The 18,551-nt window shown below is 45.2% G+C and overlaps 1 protein-coding gene across 6 annotated transcripts in view; it reads right to left on the minus strand.

Moving 5' to 3' along the window:
• The window catches only part of MICU3 (mitochondrial calcium uptake family member 3), a 270,957-nt gene that overhangs the window by 162,652 nt on the left and 89,754 nt on the right, over window positions 1–18,551 (minus strand). For all 6 annotated transcript variants that reach the window (XM_069744421.1, XM_069744422.1, XM_069744418.1 and 3 more), the window contains exons 2-4: window positions 14,156–14,309; window positions 10,853–10,884; window positions 2,408–2,486 (exon numbers count right to left, since the gene is read on the minus strand). In XM_069744421.1, coding sequence (XP_069600522.1) covers window positions 2,408–2,486; window positions 10,853–10,884; window positions 14,156–14,309 — 265 coding nt within the window. The remainder of the gene's footprint in view (window positions 1–2,407; window positions 2,487–10,852; window positions 10,885–14,155; window positions 14,310–18,551) is intronic.

Consider the following 18,551-nt stretch of genomic DNA (forward strand, 5'->3'; position numbering starts at 1 on the left):
TCTACTTATATATTACACGTGCCTAACATCAGAATTGCTGGAGTATACGAGATAAATCTAAACTATTTCCATATAGGCCAGTGTGGACAAGCCTCGTGCAGCATCATAATATGCCTCTTGAAGAAAGGCAAAAGCTAACAAGCTCGGAGATCTGATCCCGAATGTACAGCGAGGTATACAGCCCAATCCATAGAAACAACCTAAAATAACAAAGGAAGCAATAACACTTTTTCTGGCAAGAAAATAAAGAAGGATCGTCTCAGGTGTTTGACTGGGAGTCAATGTGAGGTTCTTACCGGAGAGCCAGTAAGTGACAGATTAGAAACAGCAGTGATTGTTAACACATCTGGAGATCATGATGAAGGGATGGCTATCAGAGACCATTCATGTCAGAGCTGCCATATTTCTGGGTGTGTAGGGGATAAAATGACACAATACTGTATCCTATAATAACAGGTATTCTACCCATTCCTCTCTTGTAGATAATTCGATGTTATGAAAACAGAGCGGCACTTTAAACGTCCGGGCCGACAACCAGCTGCATCAAAGGCCGGCGAGGTGTATGCGGGTATGTCTACAACACGCTTGGTACTGCTGTTATTGAGGCATGAAACGCACCAGATGTGTGCAAGGAAAGATCTTCTTCTAGATCAGCTCCGGGAAATTGGTTTACATTGGGTCAGGGATACAGGGAATCACAACCTCCGATCCTCACAAGATCTCCTCCTATACTCCCCTCTTCCCACAAGAGTTCTTCTGCACATCCCCCTCACTCTGGAACTCTCTACCCCAACATATCAGATTATCGCCTACCATGTAAACCTGAAGTCCTACCTCTTCTGACAAGCCTACACCCTACAGCAACCCCCGGCCCACCAAACGGCTGCACGACCAGCTCTGCCCTCATCCACTGTATCCTCACCCATCCCTTGTAGACTGTGAGCCCTCGCGGGCAGGGTCCTCTCTCCTTCTGTACCAGTCGTGACCTGTGTTTTTTAAGATTACTGTACTTTTATTTTGTATACCCCTCCTCACATGTAAAGCTCCATGGAATAAATGGCGCTATAATAATGAATAATAATAATAATAATAACCCCAGCACGAAGTGTTCCTTGTGGGAACATTGCGAAGAATTGTGGTTGCGCAATGTGTGCACTCTCTCATGCTGCAAGAAGGTTGCCTGTGAGGCATTAGAAGAGAGCAGGGCCTTATCTAGTGATCCCACCTGCTTCAGAGCAGCGCTTGCAAGCTGGATAGCAAAGAGTTTGTAAGTGCTGTGCTCCTGGCCACCACTGACCGACTGCAGTAACCTAGGCAATGAGCAGAACTCAAGAAAATTAAATAATCTCTTCGTTCTTGAGAATGGAGAGTATTGTTAATCACAAGTGAATTGCAAAGTTGCAATTGTACCCATTTAGCTTGATGAGACAAACACTTTGAAGGAGTAACTAATAATTAGAAGACATTCTGTCAATTACAATACCAGTAGTGAGAGAGACCAGGATTTAACATGAGAGTGGAATATTTAGGATTTCATGGTATTTTTAAACCTGCTGAGTTTTGGGGGCTGAGTAACCTCTTCAGAGCAGTTTTACATGAAACAGTTTGATTAAAATATATTTTGTGGCAGGATTTCACGGTACTTTTAATTTCTTTTTAGCTGCTCCTTGTAGCGATAAAATACTGTATTAAAGTCTATAGCCACATATAAAACGCAATACACACAATGTTTTTTGCAGGTTTCAAGAGTGTGTTGTTTTATTTTAATGCATGTCGCATGCTCGGGGCATTATGCTTTTCTGACATATTCAATGTCCATTCAAGAAGCCTATGGAAAACAATGCATACAAATCATGTACAAAAGCAGCCTGCAGTCACATGATCCTCCTTCAGACTTTCATCCTAAATCTGGACAACCCCTTTAATCCGTCGCATTTCCAACCATTTTTCATTTTTATGGTTTGCATGTTTCGCGTCCCTTCTTAGAAAAGCTACAGTATTTGTACACTTCCATCGACACAGCGGTAAAAGGATATGTTTTTTTGCAGGACAAGTTGTAGTTTTGAATGACACCATACATTTTCCCATGTAATGTACTAAAAAATGGGAAAAAAATCCAAGTACAATGAAATGCTTACAAAAACGCATTTTTGTTTTTTTTTGCTTTTCTGGTATGTGCTGTTTTTACAGTATTTACTTATCACTTTCTAACATTTTGTTTATCTGAACAGGGGTGGATGAAATGGTAAATGGGAGTGATTAGGGGTGTGACTAAAGGTGTGACCTAAAGTTTTGGCCTGGACAGCACGCTGTATAAACTATCCCTTTTTGCTTTTTGGAAACTTGGGAGGTATGCATACATGAAAAACGAACTTCTGAATGGGGTCTTATATTTATGCAAACTTACCTTTCTCTCCTAGAGTTCTAAAAAATCTGGATGAGCCCTTCCATACTGGGGGTGTATCTAACAGCAGCTGGTTCAAGTCCTGGAATACAGAGAGATTGGTCAGGCCATTAGAATAATCTGGAGAAACACATACAAAGATAACCAACGTCTCAGCTTTATAGTATTGGGGTGAGGGCTCGGTCATAAAAATATCCTCTTGCAAGTAAAGAAGCTGCGGAGACACCATCACGTGTTTCTCGACGCAAGCAGTGAATAGCCAGGCCTTTCCCCGGGAAGGAACAACCACGGGAAGGGCAGCATCCTATGAAGGAAAGCCACCTATGCCAAGCATGGTATCCATCCACAGACAGCTGTTTCGGGGTTTTTGCCCCTCATCAGTGTGGAGTAGGAATCTGGCTATTAGGAGCAGTGCCTAGTAAAAAGGCTATAAAGGCACAGATGATTGGCCTCGGGGAGACCAAAACATCCAACACCGCGGAGACACCATCACGTGTTGCTGCCCTTCCCGTGGTTGTTCCTTCTCGGGGAAAGGCCTGGCTATTCACTGCTTGCGTCGAGAAACACGTGATGGTGTCTCCGCAGCTTCTTTACTTGCATCTGCATATTTCCCATAAGGGATGGGGGCAGTGTTCTGGAATCACTGCGTTGAGAAACACGTGATGGTGTCTCCGCGGTGTTGGATGTTTTGGTCTCCCCGAGGCCAATCATCTGTGCCTTTATAGCCTTTTTACTAGGCACTGCTCCTAATAGCCAGATTCCTACTCTACACTGATGAGGGGTAAAAACCCTGAAACAGCTGTCTGTGGATGGATACCATGCTTGGCATAGGTGGCTTTCCTTCATAGGATGCTGCCCTTCCCGTGGTTGTTCCTTCCCGGGGAAAGGCCTGGCTATTCACTGCTTGCGTCGAGAAACACGTGATGGTGTCTCCGCAGCTTCTTTACTTGCATCTGCATATTTCCCATAAGGGATGGGGGCAGTGTTCTGGAATCACTGCGTTGAGAAACACGTGATGGTGTCTCCGCGGTGTTGGATCTTTTGGTCTCCCCGAGGCCAATCATCTGTGCCTTTATAAAAATATCCTCAGACGCAGCTTATTACTACCTACTGACTGTTTTATTCATTTTTTTCTCCATGAACCTGCAGTTTACTTGTAGCAGTAATTTATTTGGAACATTTTCTCATTTTACATTGCACTTCCACATACAGGTTTTTTAGTGATTTTGCACAAATTGCAAAAGATGAAAGAACGGTATTCAAGGTAGTCTGAAATCAGACAGGACCAAGTGCATCACAATGGGAGGGACGGGGTATTGCTCTTTGATCTTACACCAAAACATTTGTAGGATTTGCCCTGGATTAGGAGGTGATAAGCAACAAAATCCACAAACATTAGGATCTAACTACACATTTCTTATTCCCTGTTGACTTCAATTGGGAAAATCGGCAACAGATTCTTGTTGTCTCCACATCAGAAATCCGCACAGCAAGTCAGGTTCTACAGTCTGTTGTGGATTTTACATATGCAAATCCCTATATAAAATCTACAACATGACAGTGACATGTTAACCATTTTTTGTCCCGTATGGGGACTTAAGAATTCTGGTTGCGCCCCTATGAACTGGATAATCAGCTGGTCAATAACTGAGAGTACAGTTGAGCAAAAACATTTGCACCATGAAGTTAGCAGGAACTTGTTTTTTTGGTTTTGTTGCCATGGAGTACTGCCGTAAAGGAGTACTGCGCCACAAACTACTGCCACCATGGAGTCCTGCTGCCACAGACTACTGCCACCATGGAGTATTGCCACGATGGAGTACTGCCGCCAAGGAATACTGCCGCCATGGGGTACTGCCGCCATAAAGTACTGCCCCCATGGAGTACTGCCGCCATGGAGTACTGCCACCAAGGAATACTGCCACCATGGGGTACTGCCGCCATGGGGTACTGCCGCCATAAAGCACTGCCCCCATGGAGTACTGCCGCAAAGGAGTACTGTCACCATGGAGTACTGCTGCCATGGAGTACTGCCGCAAAGGAGTACTGCTGCCATGGAGTACTGCCGCCACAGACTACTGCCACCATGGAGTACTGCCACCACAGACTATTGCCACCATGGAGTACTGCCACCATGAAGTACTGCTGCCACAGACTACTGCCACCATGGAGTATTGCCACCATGGAGTACTGCCGCCAAGGAATACTGCCACCATGGGGTACTGCCGCCATAAAGTACTGCCCCCATGGAGTACTGCCGCCATGGAGTACTGCCGCCAAGGAATACTGCCACCATGGGGTACTGCAGCCATAAAGTACTGCCCCCATGGAGTACTGCCGCAAAGGACTACTGCCACCATGGAGTACTGCTGCCATGGAGTACTGCCAAAGGAGTACTGCCGCTACAGACTACTGCCACCATGGAGTATTGTCACCATGGACTACTGCCGCCATAGAATACTGCCGCCATGAAGTAATGCTGCCGTGGAGTACGTACTGCCACCATGGAGTACTGCCGCCATGGAGTACTGCCATCATGGAGTACTGCCACCATGGAATACTGCCACCATGGAGTAATGCTACCATGGAGTACGTACTGCCACCATGGAGTACTGCCGCCATAGAAGATTGCCACCATGGAGTACTGCCGCCAAGGAATACTGCCACCATGGAGTACTGCCACCATGGGGTACTGCCTCCATAAAGTACTGCAACCATGGAGTACTGCCGCCATGGAGTACTGCCATCATAGAGTACTGCCGCCAATGAATACTGCCACCATGGATTACTGCCACCATGGAGTACTGCCGCCAATGAATACTGCCACCATAGAGTACTGCCACCATGGAGTACTGCCACCATGGAGTACGTACTGCCACCATGGAGTACTGCCGCCACAGACTACTGCCACCATGGAGTACTGCCGCCATGGAATACTGCCACCATGGAGTAATGCTGCCATGGAGTACGTACTGCCACCATGGAGTACTGCCGCCATAGAATACTGCCGCCATGGAGTACGTACTGCCACCGTGGAGTACTGCCGCCATGTAGTACTGCCACCATTGAGTACTACCACCATAGAGTACTGCCGCCATGGAGTACAGCCACCATGGAGTACAGCCACCATGGAGTACTGCCGTCATGGAATACTGCCACCATGGAGTAATGCTGCAATGGAGTACGCACTGCCACTATGGAGTACTTTCGCCATGGAGTACTGCCGCCATAGAATACTGCCGCCATGGAGTACTGCCGCCATGGAGTACTGCCACCATGGAGTACTGCCGCTATGGAGTACTGCCATCATGGAGTACTGCCGCCATGGAGTACTGCCACCATGGGGTACTGCCACCATGGAATACTGCCGCCATGGAGTATTACTGCAGTGGACTACTGCCAGTCCAGGGTCCTGGGAATCTTTTTGCTCATTTCTACTGCAGAATAAGGCCTCAGTGAGACTCGTTTTTTGGGCTTAACAGGAATCTGCCAACAGGCTTTTGCTATGTAATCTGAAGACAGCATGATGTAGGGGTTAAAACACAGATTTCAGCAATGCCTCTCTTTTCAAGCTCTGTTGTTTTGTTTGCAAGCAAATATTATTTTAGCACCAGGAGCTTATCATTGCTGGGACACAACAGCGCGTGCGTGCTAGTCTAGCTTGCCCCCTCCTGTGATAGGCAGCTCACTGTCTACAGACATTGTACTTGAAGAGCCTGGTGTGGGAATTATTGTATCAAAACTGCTGCACCCAGTAAACTAAGTCATACATCGTTGGATTCAACTTCTCTTTGCCTACATCAGACTGCTCTCAGATGAGGTAACAAAAATCTGCTGAAAGATTCCCTTTAAAAAACAGACTGCTTTAACCCAGTGTTATGGATTAGCTTTTCAACCATTTTTGGTCCATTTTTTATCATCCATATTATTATTATTTATTTATTTATATAGCACCATTAACTCCGTGGTGCTGTACATGAGAAAAAGGGTTACGTACAGAGTTATAGATATTGTTGATGTAAACAAATTTACAATGACAGACTGGTACAGAGGGGAGAGGACCCTGTCCTTGCGGACTTAGGGTATGTGCACACGATGCAGATTTAGTGCAGTTCTGCAGCGTTTTTTTCTGCAGCAGAAACGCTGCAGAACTGCACTGTGAGTGACAATTCAATGAAAATCAATAGAAAAAAAAAAAAAGCTGTGCACATGGTGCAGAAAAATCTGTGCAGAAACGCTGCAGATTTCAAAGAAGTGCATGTCACTTCTTTTGTGCAGTTCTGCAGCGTTTCTGCACCCATAGGCTCCCATTTTGTGGGTCAAATCCGCATAAAAACTGCAGATGTAATAACCATCTGCAGATTTTATGCGGATTTGGGTGTCAAAACCGCAGCAGACGGAAGTGACGTCAGTGATGTGGAGGAAGTGTGTGGGCGGAGTGTAGTGAAAATGGAGTCCCCCCGTGCTCTTGTCCGCTCACCCCCGTGCTCCAATCACCCCCCCGTGATCCGATCCACCCCCCCCCCCGCGCTCCGATCCACCCCCCCCGTGCTCCGCTCCCCCCCCCATCATGCTTACCGTTCCTTCCTCCCGGGGTCCGTCCGTCTTCTCCCTGGGCGCCGCCATCTTCCAAAATGGCGGGCGCATGCGCAGTGCGCCCGCCGAATCTGCCGGCCGGCAGATTCGTTCCAAAGTGCATTTTGATCACTGAGATATAAACTATCTCAGTGATCAAAATAAAAAAATTGTAAATGACCCCCCCCCTTTGTCACCCCCATAGGTAGGAACAATAAAAAAAATAAAGAATTTTTTTTTTTTTCCCCCACTAGGGTTAGGGCTAGGGTTAGGGTTAGGGCTAGGGTTATGGCTAGGGTTAGGGTTAGGGCTAGGGTTAGGGCTAGGGTTAGGGGTAGGGTTAGGGCTAGGGTTATGGCTAGGGGTAGGGTTAGGGCTAGGGTTATGGCTAGGGTTAGGGCTAGGGTTAGGGCTAGGGTTATGGCTAGGGTTAGGGGTAGGGTTAGGGTTATGGCTAGGGTTAGGGCTAGGGCTAGGGTTATGGCTAGGGTTAGGGGTAGGGTTAGGGTTATGGCTAGGGTTAGGGCTAGGGTTAGGGTTAGGGCTAGGGTTATGGCTAGGCTAGGCTTTTTTTTTTTTAACTTTATTAGGCTACGTTCACACGATCCTGATTTTCCTGCGGATTTTTCAGGTCCTTTTTTGGAAAATCCGCAGTGCAAAATCATTGCATTTTGCACTGCGGATTTTCCTGCGTTTTCTTCTGCGGATTCCTCTGCGGGTTTCCAACTGCACTTTCCTATTGGTGCAGTCAGAAACCCGCAGCGGAATCCGCAGAAAGAATTGACATGGTACTTCTTTTTTTCTGCAGCGTTTCCGCGCGGTTTTTCCGGGGAAAATCAGGATCGTCGGCACAGCGGGTTTCGTTTTCCATAGGGTTACATTGTACTGTACCCCACATGGAAAACGGCTGCGGATCCGCAGCGGCAAATCCACTGCGGATCCGCAGCAAAAACCGCACCGTGTGAACGTAGCCTTCATTTAGCTTTAAAAAACGCTTACAAAACTGCATGAAAAAACGCACAAAAAACGCACAATAAAACGCACAAAAAACGCACTTCAAATCTGCACCAAAAACTGCACTGAAAAAACGCATCAAAAACGCATAAAAAACGCATAAAAAACGCACCTGCAGATTCTGCCAGGAGATGCAGATTTAGTGCAGAACTGCAGCAGATTTTTCTGCACTAAATCTGCATCGTGTGCACATACCCTTACATTCTACGGGATAATGGGGAAGAGACAGAAGGTCGGGGGTGGTGAGGCGGCAGCTCTGGTGGTGGTGAGGCGGCAGCTCTGGTGGTGGTGAGGCGGCAGCTCTGGTGGTGGTGAGGCGGCAAATTGGGTGGTTGGTGAGGTGGCAGCTCGGGTGGTGGTAAGGCGGCAGAATGGTTATTGCAAGCTGTAGGCTTTCTTAAAAAGATGGGTTTTCAGTTTCCATTTGAAGGATCCGAGGGTGGTGGATAATCGGACATGTTGAAGCGTGGAATTCCAGAGGATGGGGGATATTCGGGAGAAATCTAGGAGGCGGTTGTGTGAGGAACGAATAAGTGTGGAGGAGAGTAGGAGGTCTTGGGAGGATCGGAGATTACGTGAGAGAAGATATTGGGATTAGTTCAGAGATGTAGGGAGGGGACAGGTTGTGGATGGCTTTGTAGATCAGTGTTAGTAGTTTGAAGTGGATTCGTTGGGGAATTGGGAGCCAGTGGAGGAATTTGCAGAGGGGAGAAACAGGGGAGTAGTGAGGAGACAGGTGGATTAGCCGGGCAGCAGAGTTGAGGACAGACTGGAGTGGTGCAAGAGAGTTAGCGGGGAGGCCACAGAGGAGGGTGTTGTAGTAATCGAGGCGGGAGATGATGAGGGCATGCACAAGAGTTTTAGTAGATTGTGGGCTGAGGAAGGGACGGATTCTGGCATCTGTTATTCATATTTCCTACCCATTAAAAGTTTAAGACAGACAGGACTTGTAAGTCATCAATGTGTCCTTTTACTCTGGAACCCATTGATTTGAATTGGTGAGTTTGATCTATAACTCGTATGATTTTTTTCTTTTTTCAGACACTCAGTCCTTGATTCATGAAAGTATTCTGGCATAAATTGAAAAGTCACCAAATTTTGTAACTTTTGGTGTTTTTTGGAGTTTCTCCCAACTCACTCAAAATGGACGGAGCTGGGCTTTGACAAGATCACAATGGGGGGTGTGACACCATAGCTCGTCTAATTCATATCGCATTCCTTACAAGAAATCTTGCTCCTGTCTGGAATTGGAGTAAGATTTCTTCTGGCGTGCCGCATGGACGCCACTCGTCAGACACAGATTTTCTCTACTACACGATAGGAACCCTAGACAATCCCAGGAGGATGCTCCTGTTCCCACACAGTTTTCTGGTATATATAACTAAGGGCAGCTGCATAGAGTTTTTAACAATTATACATCTACTTTTAGGAGGAATCCAAGCATTTTCTCCAATATTGCTTGCCCTTCAGTATAATCCTGGTGTGCTATTTCCTGTCGATGGCAAATATAATAACGTACGGTCTAGAAACATCAGAATAACTCCTTCTGTACACGTCTGTCTTCTCTGCCCTGCAGAAATCACTCTTCCTATTGATTTACAGGACTGAGGACAGATGCGCTGTAGATAGAAGGCTCAAATCCTATCATCACCTCTTTCCAATTTGTCAGTCCATTCGCCTAGTAAATGGAAGGCAGTGATTTCCACGGTGACATTTTAGTATTAACAGATATATATGTATTATTCATTAGAGCCAATGTTCTGCACAAAAAATGAAAATGCCTCCTGCTGAATTATTCACCAACTCCCTTTTTGGTGATTGAAGAAATGAAACCAGGATTATAAAGTCTTATTTCTTACATTTTATCTCAGAAATGTGCCACTTCCATTACAATGCCTTAAGCCTCCATGAATAAAAATGGGAAAACAAGAATAACTAACACTGCTATAATTTTACAGCCGAGTCTGTATCAATAAGTTCTGCAAATAACAAAAATCAGTATAAAAATAAACAAGAAAGTCGGGTAATCACCCTCGTATTTTGCTTTTTATGTTTTTTTCTTTTCATCTTCACAAGTACTGCAACATTTCGAGTTTTCCTCCCACATAAGGTAGCTTGTTTTTTTGCCAGTTTTACTATCTCAAATATAAATATGCGATAGATACAGTAGATAGATAGATATGCGATAGATACTGTAGACAGATAGATGACAGATAATAGAGAATAGATAGATAGAAAGATAGATAATAGTTACCGTAGATAGATAATAGATAGATAGATAACACAGGGGAACAATTTGAAAAACATTTTCTGTTGAGTTAGGATTTTGAGCTGATTTATACTAAAATTGGCATGCTGATTCCAAAAATGTAGTCAGTTTTTTTCTAGCACGTCAAGTTTTTCCTACACAACTTACCTGCCAGAGAAGCACAATTGCACTGATATCTGTAATAAGACTTATTATCTGATTACAATTCGACTCATATAGAGCTACGTGGCAACTTGTAAGAGTAGTCACAACTTTGTCATGCCTATTTCTTATATATTTCATTTTTTGTTCATATTTGTACTATTTAAAAAAAACAACACTTTTTAGGTACAGTAGTTTACATAGTTTTGAGAAGACAAAAATCCTATAGTTCAAAAACTTGACGTGATAGAGAAAAACTGAGATCATTTCTGGATTCAGCATCCAAAAATTAATTAAGAACAGTTGTCTGACCAAACTCTTAAAAAATTGTGTTCCCCAGTGAGATAGATAGGAGATAGATAATAGATAGATAAGTAGATAGAAAGATAAATAGATAGATAGATAGTAAGTTAGATAGACAGACAGAAAATGTTAGTATATACACTTACTTGTCTTGACAGAGATCTCCACTTCTTAGAGTCTAAAAAACAATAAAGATACATTTTAAAAATCCCACTATCAGTGCAATATCTGGTTACATATGTTACTGCCAAATGGGGAGTTACTAAAGAACTCCCAAAACACACTCATAGTTATTGAAAATGGATACTGTATATACAGTATACAAGCGCTGTTACTGGGACTGTAATAATTGTGTAAACTGACACATCATGCCAGACAAAGGGGTCTTTAAAGGGGTATTAAAAATAAACAAAACTGGTAGCTAAAAATGTTATACAGTAGTTGTTCTCAAACAAAATCAAATATCAAAAAGCAGCAATTTGTATTGAACTACATGCAAAAACACCAACAAGGTAAAAACACCAAGATGCACAGATCTGCAAACCCTGAGAGTTAACAGCAGTGACCGGAGATCCACGGATGGCTGCTGTTACAGGTATACGCTGCCATAGGTGGAGTGCCACATATCTACCATGGAACATTTATGGGTTCAAATGTTTTCTTTTCAACTTTATTTTTCATGTGTTATGACTTGGCAAAATATAGGAGGCTTGGTCCGGGAGATGGCTGCTCATTAGGGTTTGTATTCTGTGCATTAAAGGGAACCTGTCACCTGAATTTGGCGGGACTGGTTTTGGGTCATATGGGCGGAGTTTTCGGGTGTTTGATTCACCCTTTCCTTACCCGCTGGCTGCATGCTGGCTGCAATATTGGATTGAAGTTCATTCTCTGTCCTCCGTAGTACACACCTGCGCAAAGTAATCTTACCTTGCACAGGCGTGTACTATGGAGGACAGAGAATGAACTTCAATCCAATATTTCGGCCAGCATGCAGCCAGCAGGTAAGGAAAGGGTGAATCAAACACCCGAAAACTCCGCCCATATGACCCAAAGCTGGTCCCGCCAAATTCAGGTGACAGGTTCCCTTTAACAGTATTAGTTTTCAGGCCGTCTATTGAGTGCAGGTGAATCCGCATGCGATCACTGAACCGTGTGGATTCACCACGTCCACGAACCGCATGTCCGTCTCCACGGGTGAGCCACGGACGTCTCTGGACACATATTGGGCATGGGATTTCAAGAAATCCCATCCACTATGCTGTAATATCTGGACGCTGTGGGCTGGACGCTGCTGAGGTACGCAACATCCAACCCGCAGCGTTTACTGACCGTGTGCACCTACCCTTAAAGGTAACCTGTCATGTCCAGAAATGATATGCACCTGCAAATATTGGGTTAATCCGAATGTAAATAGTGTTAAAATAATGCTTGCTTGCGTGGAGCATCGGCTATAGGGAGAAAATAAAGTCTTGATTGAGAGCCTGCCCTGTGATTGTCAGCCTGCTCTGCAGCATACGTATGCAGCATGTGTGTGCAGAAGAAGCTGTCAATCATAGGGAGGGCAGCCATAACAGCCACCGCTCACAGGACAGTTAGGCCGGCGTCACACACAGCGTATGAAAATACGGTCCGTATATTACGGCCGTAATACGCTGAAAAGTCCCCAAAATAGTGGTCCGTAGCTCCTCCGTAGGCAGGGTGTGTCACCGTTTTTTGCGCATGGCATCCTCTGTATGTAATCCGTATGGCAGCCGTAATGCGTGTTTTTATCGCAGGCTTGCAAAACCGACATACGGCTATACAAGGGATCCATGTGTTAAAAAAAAACCAAAAACATATATACTGTCTCTATATATATATATGTCAGGGAGAACAAAACATATATACTGTCTCTATATATATATATATGTCAGGGAGAACAAAACATATATACTGTCTCTATATATATATATGTCAGGGAGACATATATATATATGTCAGGCTGGGGGCAGATGTTTTTAGCCAGGGGGGGGGCCAATAACCGTGGACCCTCTCCAGGCTATATATCTCTGCCCTCAGTCACTGGCTTTACTACTCTGGCGGAGAAAATTGTGCGGGAGCCCACGCCAATTTTTTCCGCCATTTAACCCCTTATTTTACTAGCTAGAACGGCCAAATTTTGCATATACACACTACTGACATTAGCAGTGTGGAATATGCAAAAAAAATGGTGATATGAGATGGTTTACTGTATGTAAACCAGGTCTCATATCATGTCGGGTTTAGGAAGGAGAAAGCAAAAGCCGGCAATTGAATTACCGGCTTTTCTCTCTAACACCGCTGCGTATTCCTCGCAAGTCACACTGCTGGTCCGTGTGTAATCCGTAATTTTGGGGCTTCCATTGACTTTCATTGACGTTTTATTTGCGCAATACGGTGACAAACGCAGCATGCTGCGATTTTCTACGGCCGTAGAAAGCCGTATAATACGGATCAGTAAAATACGGCAGATAGGAGCAGGGGCATAGAGAATAATTGTGCTGTATGTTTTGCGAGTTTTACGGACGTAGTTTCTGCGCTCTTACGTCCGTAAAACTCGCAAGTGTGACGCCGGCCTTACTGTAATAGTTCCTTGCACCGCCCGATGACTAAAGGCTAGTGGCTACAGATAGGATCTAAGTTTATTTTCTCCCTGTAGCTGCTCCAGTAAGGCAGGATTTTAACATTATTCACCTGCAGATTAACCCTATCTCTCATGATAAGTTCCCTTTAAATGTTTTTTTTTTTTTCTTGTGTTTATATATTGTTTTCAGGTGTTCAACATTTCTTGCCCCAGACTACAATCTAGTGATTGTCTCCACCTCCATCTTTTGATCTCGTCCTTATCTCAGACATTTAGTATACAGGATTTCTGTACCTAGAAGTAAATAAAATAGGATACGTGCATGTGCCCACCACTCCATCCACTCATTCTGGACATAGATGTGGAACACAATACTTATCCTGGGGACCAAACTGATGATAAGACATTAATGGACGAATGCCGCAGCCCAACATCGCTTCCCTCTTGTGCATGCAGCAGTGTCTGGCACTGACGTACCCCACAGCTCGGCCTCATTACTCAGAGGGGCTGAGCAGCAGTACCAGCCGGTGCCGCATACACATGCATGGCGCTTAGTCACGTCCTATAGCACCGCTGTCTCCTTATATTGATGGCCGTGGTGGTTCGGGGGGTTGTGTCCCCACCAATCACACACTGAGAACCTACTTTAAGATATGGAGTATATTATTCTTACTACCGTAAGAATCTAAGAATTCTCGTAAGAATCTAAGAATTCTCGTAAGAATACGAGATCTGCTCAATCCCAGCAGGTTTATAGTCTGTACAGTGCCGAAATCTGCCCCTGCCTGTTTACAATGGGTGCAAGATTAATGATCTATTGGACTAAAGAAGGATAAGGAACGCTTACGTCTCGGCTCATCAGTAGTGACGGATTCCAAGAAATCCCTTGGCGTCATGTACAGTTGGCCTTCAAATTCTAGAGAGGCAAATACACGAAACCTCTGCTCCCGGGAGCTAGCAAACATGTCCAGATCCTCAAAATCAGATTTTTCTGCTGAGCTCTGTAGGGAGAGAAAGCCATATTTATATAACTGTTGTATGCAAACACTTAGGGCTCATACACACAAGTCAGTATTTTCCACATACGAGAAAACTGCCCGAATATTCTAATCATGGAGAGAGAAAAAAATAGTTTCCCGACCTTCTCCCTTCTAACAGTCCGTGACGATTCGATTGCACACTGATGTCATCTGAGTGCAGAACAATCTTTTCATGGACCCAAAGACTTGCATTGCTGATATTAATGCTACGCTCGGTCCAAAATCTGACGTCTCCGATATTTTGGTTGAAGAAAAAAAAAATTAGAAATGTGCACAACCTCACAGAATATCATAAGTATGAGTGCTATTCCTGAAAGCCACGAATAACACTCGTACAAGAAAATCGGACGTGTGAACAAGTTCTTAGAAGTTTTAGTTATACACTCTTTTCTATTGAAGATGCATCAATAATTTTCGAGAGGTGTCCACGGCTTTACTACAGAAACTGGAACAATTAGAGGGAAAGTATAAGGCCATGTTCCCACGTTGCGGTTTTTACCGCGGAACCGCAGCGATTTTGCCGCTGCAGGTCCGCTGCAGTTTCCATTGCGTTTACAGTAAGGCCGGCGTCACACTGGCGTTTAAAACGGCCGAGTGCAATGCGATAAAAAATTGCATTGCACTCGGACCAATATTAAGTTATGGGGCTGCTCCCAGCAGCCGACTTTTTGTCGGCCGTTTTTCTCGGTCCGAGACAATCGCAGCATGCTGCGATTGTCTCGGACCGAGGAAAACTCGCGGCTCACTCGCACCCATATAAGCCTATGGGTGCGAGTGAGACAGCGCACATCACTCAGATATCATCCGAGTGATGTGCGCTATAAGCGGACCCCAGCAATGGAGGAGATGGAGAAAGTCATTTCTCTGCCTCCTCCGCAGCTGTGCTCCGATCCTCCCTGTGCGAGAGAATCGGAGCACAGACGGATGACACTCGGCTCCTGCTCTGCTGCGAGCAAGAGCCGAGTGTCATTAGCATATCGCATCCGATGATCTCACATCAGATGTAATACGCTAGTGTGACGCCGGCCTAACATGTAAACCCTATGGAAACCGCTGTGCACATGCTGCGGGAAAAGCCGCGCGGGAACGCAGCGGTTTACAACCCGCAGCATGTCACTTCTTTGTGCAGAATCGCAGCGATTCTGCACCCATAGGAATGCATTGATCCGCTTACTTCCCGCATGGGGCTGTGCCCACCATGCGGGAAATAAGCGGATAATGTGCGGATGCTACCCGGGGTGGAGGAGAGGAGACTCTCCTCCAGGCCCTGGGAACCATATTTGTGTAAAAAAAAAAGAATTAAAATAAAAAATAATGATATACTCACCTCTCAGCGCTGCACGCGGCCGTCCTGTCTCAGGTTGCTATGCGAGCAGGGCCTGCGGTGACATCGCGGTCACATGACCGTGACGTCACGAAGGTCCTTCTCGCACAGCATCTTTGGAACCGGACCACCGCCTGCAGCGCCGAGGAGATCGGGACGTCAGTGGGTGAGTATATAATTATTTTTATTATTTTTAACATTACTATTGATGCTGCATATGCAGCATCAATAGTAAAACAAGTGCAGGATTAAACCCGCAACACAAACCGTGATAAATCTGCAGGGATAACCGCAGCGGGTTTGCCCTGCAGATTTATCAAATCCGCTGCGGTAAAACCCGTGGGAGAACCCGCAGCCCCCTTCCTACGTGTGCACATAGCCTTATAGAAACATATGCACCACTTCTGTATTTATCACCCACTCCTGGTTTTGGCTTATAAATACTGAGGTAAAATACTGACCAAATACTGATAGTGTGACGGCAGCCATACAGTGGGGGAAACAAGTATTTGATCCCTTGCTGATTTTGCAAATCTATAATTTTAAGGGTAGGTTCATTTTAACATTGAGAGATAGAATATCAAAAATAAAATCCAGAAAATCACACTGTATAAATTATAAAAATGTATTTGCATTTTGCAGTGAGAAATAAGTATTTGAATCCCTACCAGCCATTAAGAGTTCTGGCTCCTACAGACTCGTTAGATGTTCCTAATCAACTCGTTATTTATATTAAAGACAGCTGTCTTAGGCCGGGTTCACATTTGCGTTCGGGCGTTTTGCGGAGGGCTGCGTACGTCTTCCATTAAGTCCCGCCTACGTCCACATATTTCTGCATGCGTCCTGGGTACCTATCTTTAAAATTGGGTAAGCAGGACATGAACTTATTGCGTCCCTGTGCGGCAGGCAGGTGCGTCACAACAACGAATCCGCATACGTCTGCATGTCCTGCATACCCAATGTCTAAGATAGGTACGCAGGACCCATGCAGAAGTATGCGGAAGTTGGTGGGGCTTAACGGAGGACATACGCAGCCCTCTGCAAATGTGAACTTAGCCTTGCATAGTCACCTTTATAAAAGACTCCTGTCCAGACTCAATCAGTCAGACTCTAACCTCTACAACAGGGGCAAGACCATGTCACTGAATGCAAGCAGAGATCTTGAAAATGGTGGAAACTGAATCATGAAATTAAATAATAGTTACGGTAGGTTTTATTTAAATAAAACCAAGAAAGCCTTCAATAAGTGTCACTTCTTCTCGGCAGACCACGCTGGTGAACTCTTGGTAGCACTCAGGGCAGAGTTGTCCAGGCTTAGAATTAAGCAAACAGACGAGCTGTCATCCGTGCTTTAGTCACATCACAAATACATCGCTTAGTTTGTTTTGTAATCTAATTGATTTTGAAGCTATTGAATGAAAGGCAGCAATTAGAGGATCTTTGAACTACCGTCCATGCTTCTTTTTAAGCCAAGCGCAGAGAACGGCACAGAAAAAGTTTGTTGCTAGAGAGGAACCAAGACACGTTCAACAATGGAAACATGCTGAAAAGATATTTGCAGGCAGTGTCCAGCGGCAGATGACTATCTCACTAAAAATCCACCATCCAGACACTCTAGGGTGAAGGAAACCTACTCTGGATAATGGAAGCTGTAATGGTGGTGTTACAAAATGTGGGCTCTCTTAGTGAGGTGGATCCTCTAAGCCCAAGGTGTAGGGGGGTACACCGGCTATGGGAGTCAGTGTAGCAAGAAAGTAAGGCACGCAGGACACGGAAAGCAGATAAGAGACCTTTAACAGAGGTAATGAAGGCCGCAAACACATAACTCAGGGTCTGGAAGCCGCAGACAGACAGATGACGTCCTGGAGACTAAAGACAGTTAGCAATGGTACTAAAATCCACAGGCAGATTGCAGAGTTACCAGAAATCGCAAGAAGATTGCAGAGTTAAGGTACCGTCACACTCAGCGACGCTGCAGCGATATAGACAACGAGCCGATCGCTGAAGCGTCGCTGTTTAGGTCGCTGTAGAGACGTCAAACACCGCAACACCAGAACGATGCAGGAGCGATCCAGTGATGTAACGGCGACTCACTTATCGTTCTCGCTGGTTGTTAGCTCCATGTTAAAACATTGCTGGCATCGTTGCTTTTGCTGTCAAACATGACGATACACGCCGACCTGACGACCAAATAAAGTTCTGGACTTCTAGATCCGACCAGCGATGTCACAGCGGGATCCTGATCGCTGCTGCGTGTCAAACACAACGAGATCGCTATCCAGGACGCTGCAACATCACGGATCCCTGTCGTTCTCGATGTAAAGTTGCTGAGTGTGAAGGTACCTTTACTGAAGATCTCAAATGTATTTCAGAGTTACTGAAGAGCTCAAATAGACTGCAGAGTTACTGAAGACCTAAAGCAGACTGGAGACACAAGGATTGGAAGACGCAGGCAGACAGGAGGTCTCATGGAGAACACAGACAGCTAGTAGACAAAACTCCGAAGTAACAAGAAAGTCTAAATACTATGGAAGCCGCAGGTGGCTAGGCGACATCCTGGAAACCGCCAGACATGCAGCATAGGTCCTAGAAGACAGGGGACAAGTAGCAGACAGAACTGCGGAGTAACTAGAAAGTCTGCAAACCATGGAAGCAGAAGGCAGATAGGAGACATCCAGGAGAATCTAGCCAGTTAGCGGTGGTACTGAAAGCCGCAGACATGTAAATCAGGGACTAGAAACCAAATGTATCTTCGAGGCTGTGGATGGAAATAATACAGAGACAAACTATAAGTCATACAAGAAAGTTTTTTTACACGCTGGTGTGTATCTTGGGAGGCCTTATAGGCTTAGGAAATAAACACATGGGAGCAGGCTGGG

The sequence above is a fragment of the Ranitomeya imitator genome, chromosome 1, assembly GCF_032444005.1.
Source record: "Ranitomeya imitator isolate aRanImi1 chromosome 1, aRanImi1.pri, whole genome shotgun sequence".
In the NCBI taxonomy this organism is placed as follows: Eukaryota; Metazoa; Chordata; class Amphibia; order Anura; family Dendrobatidae; genus Ranitomeya; species Ranitomeya imitator.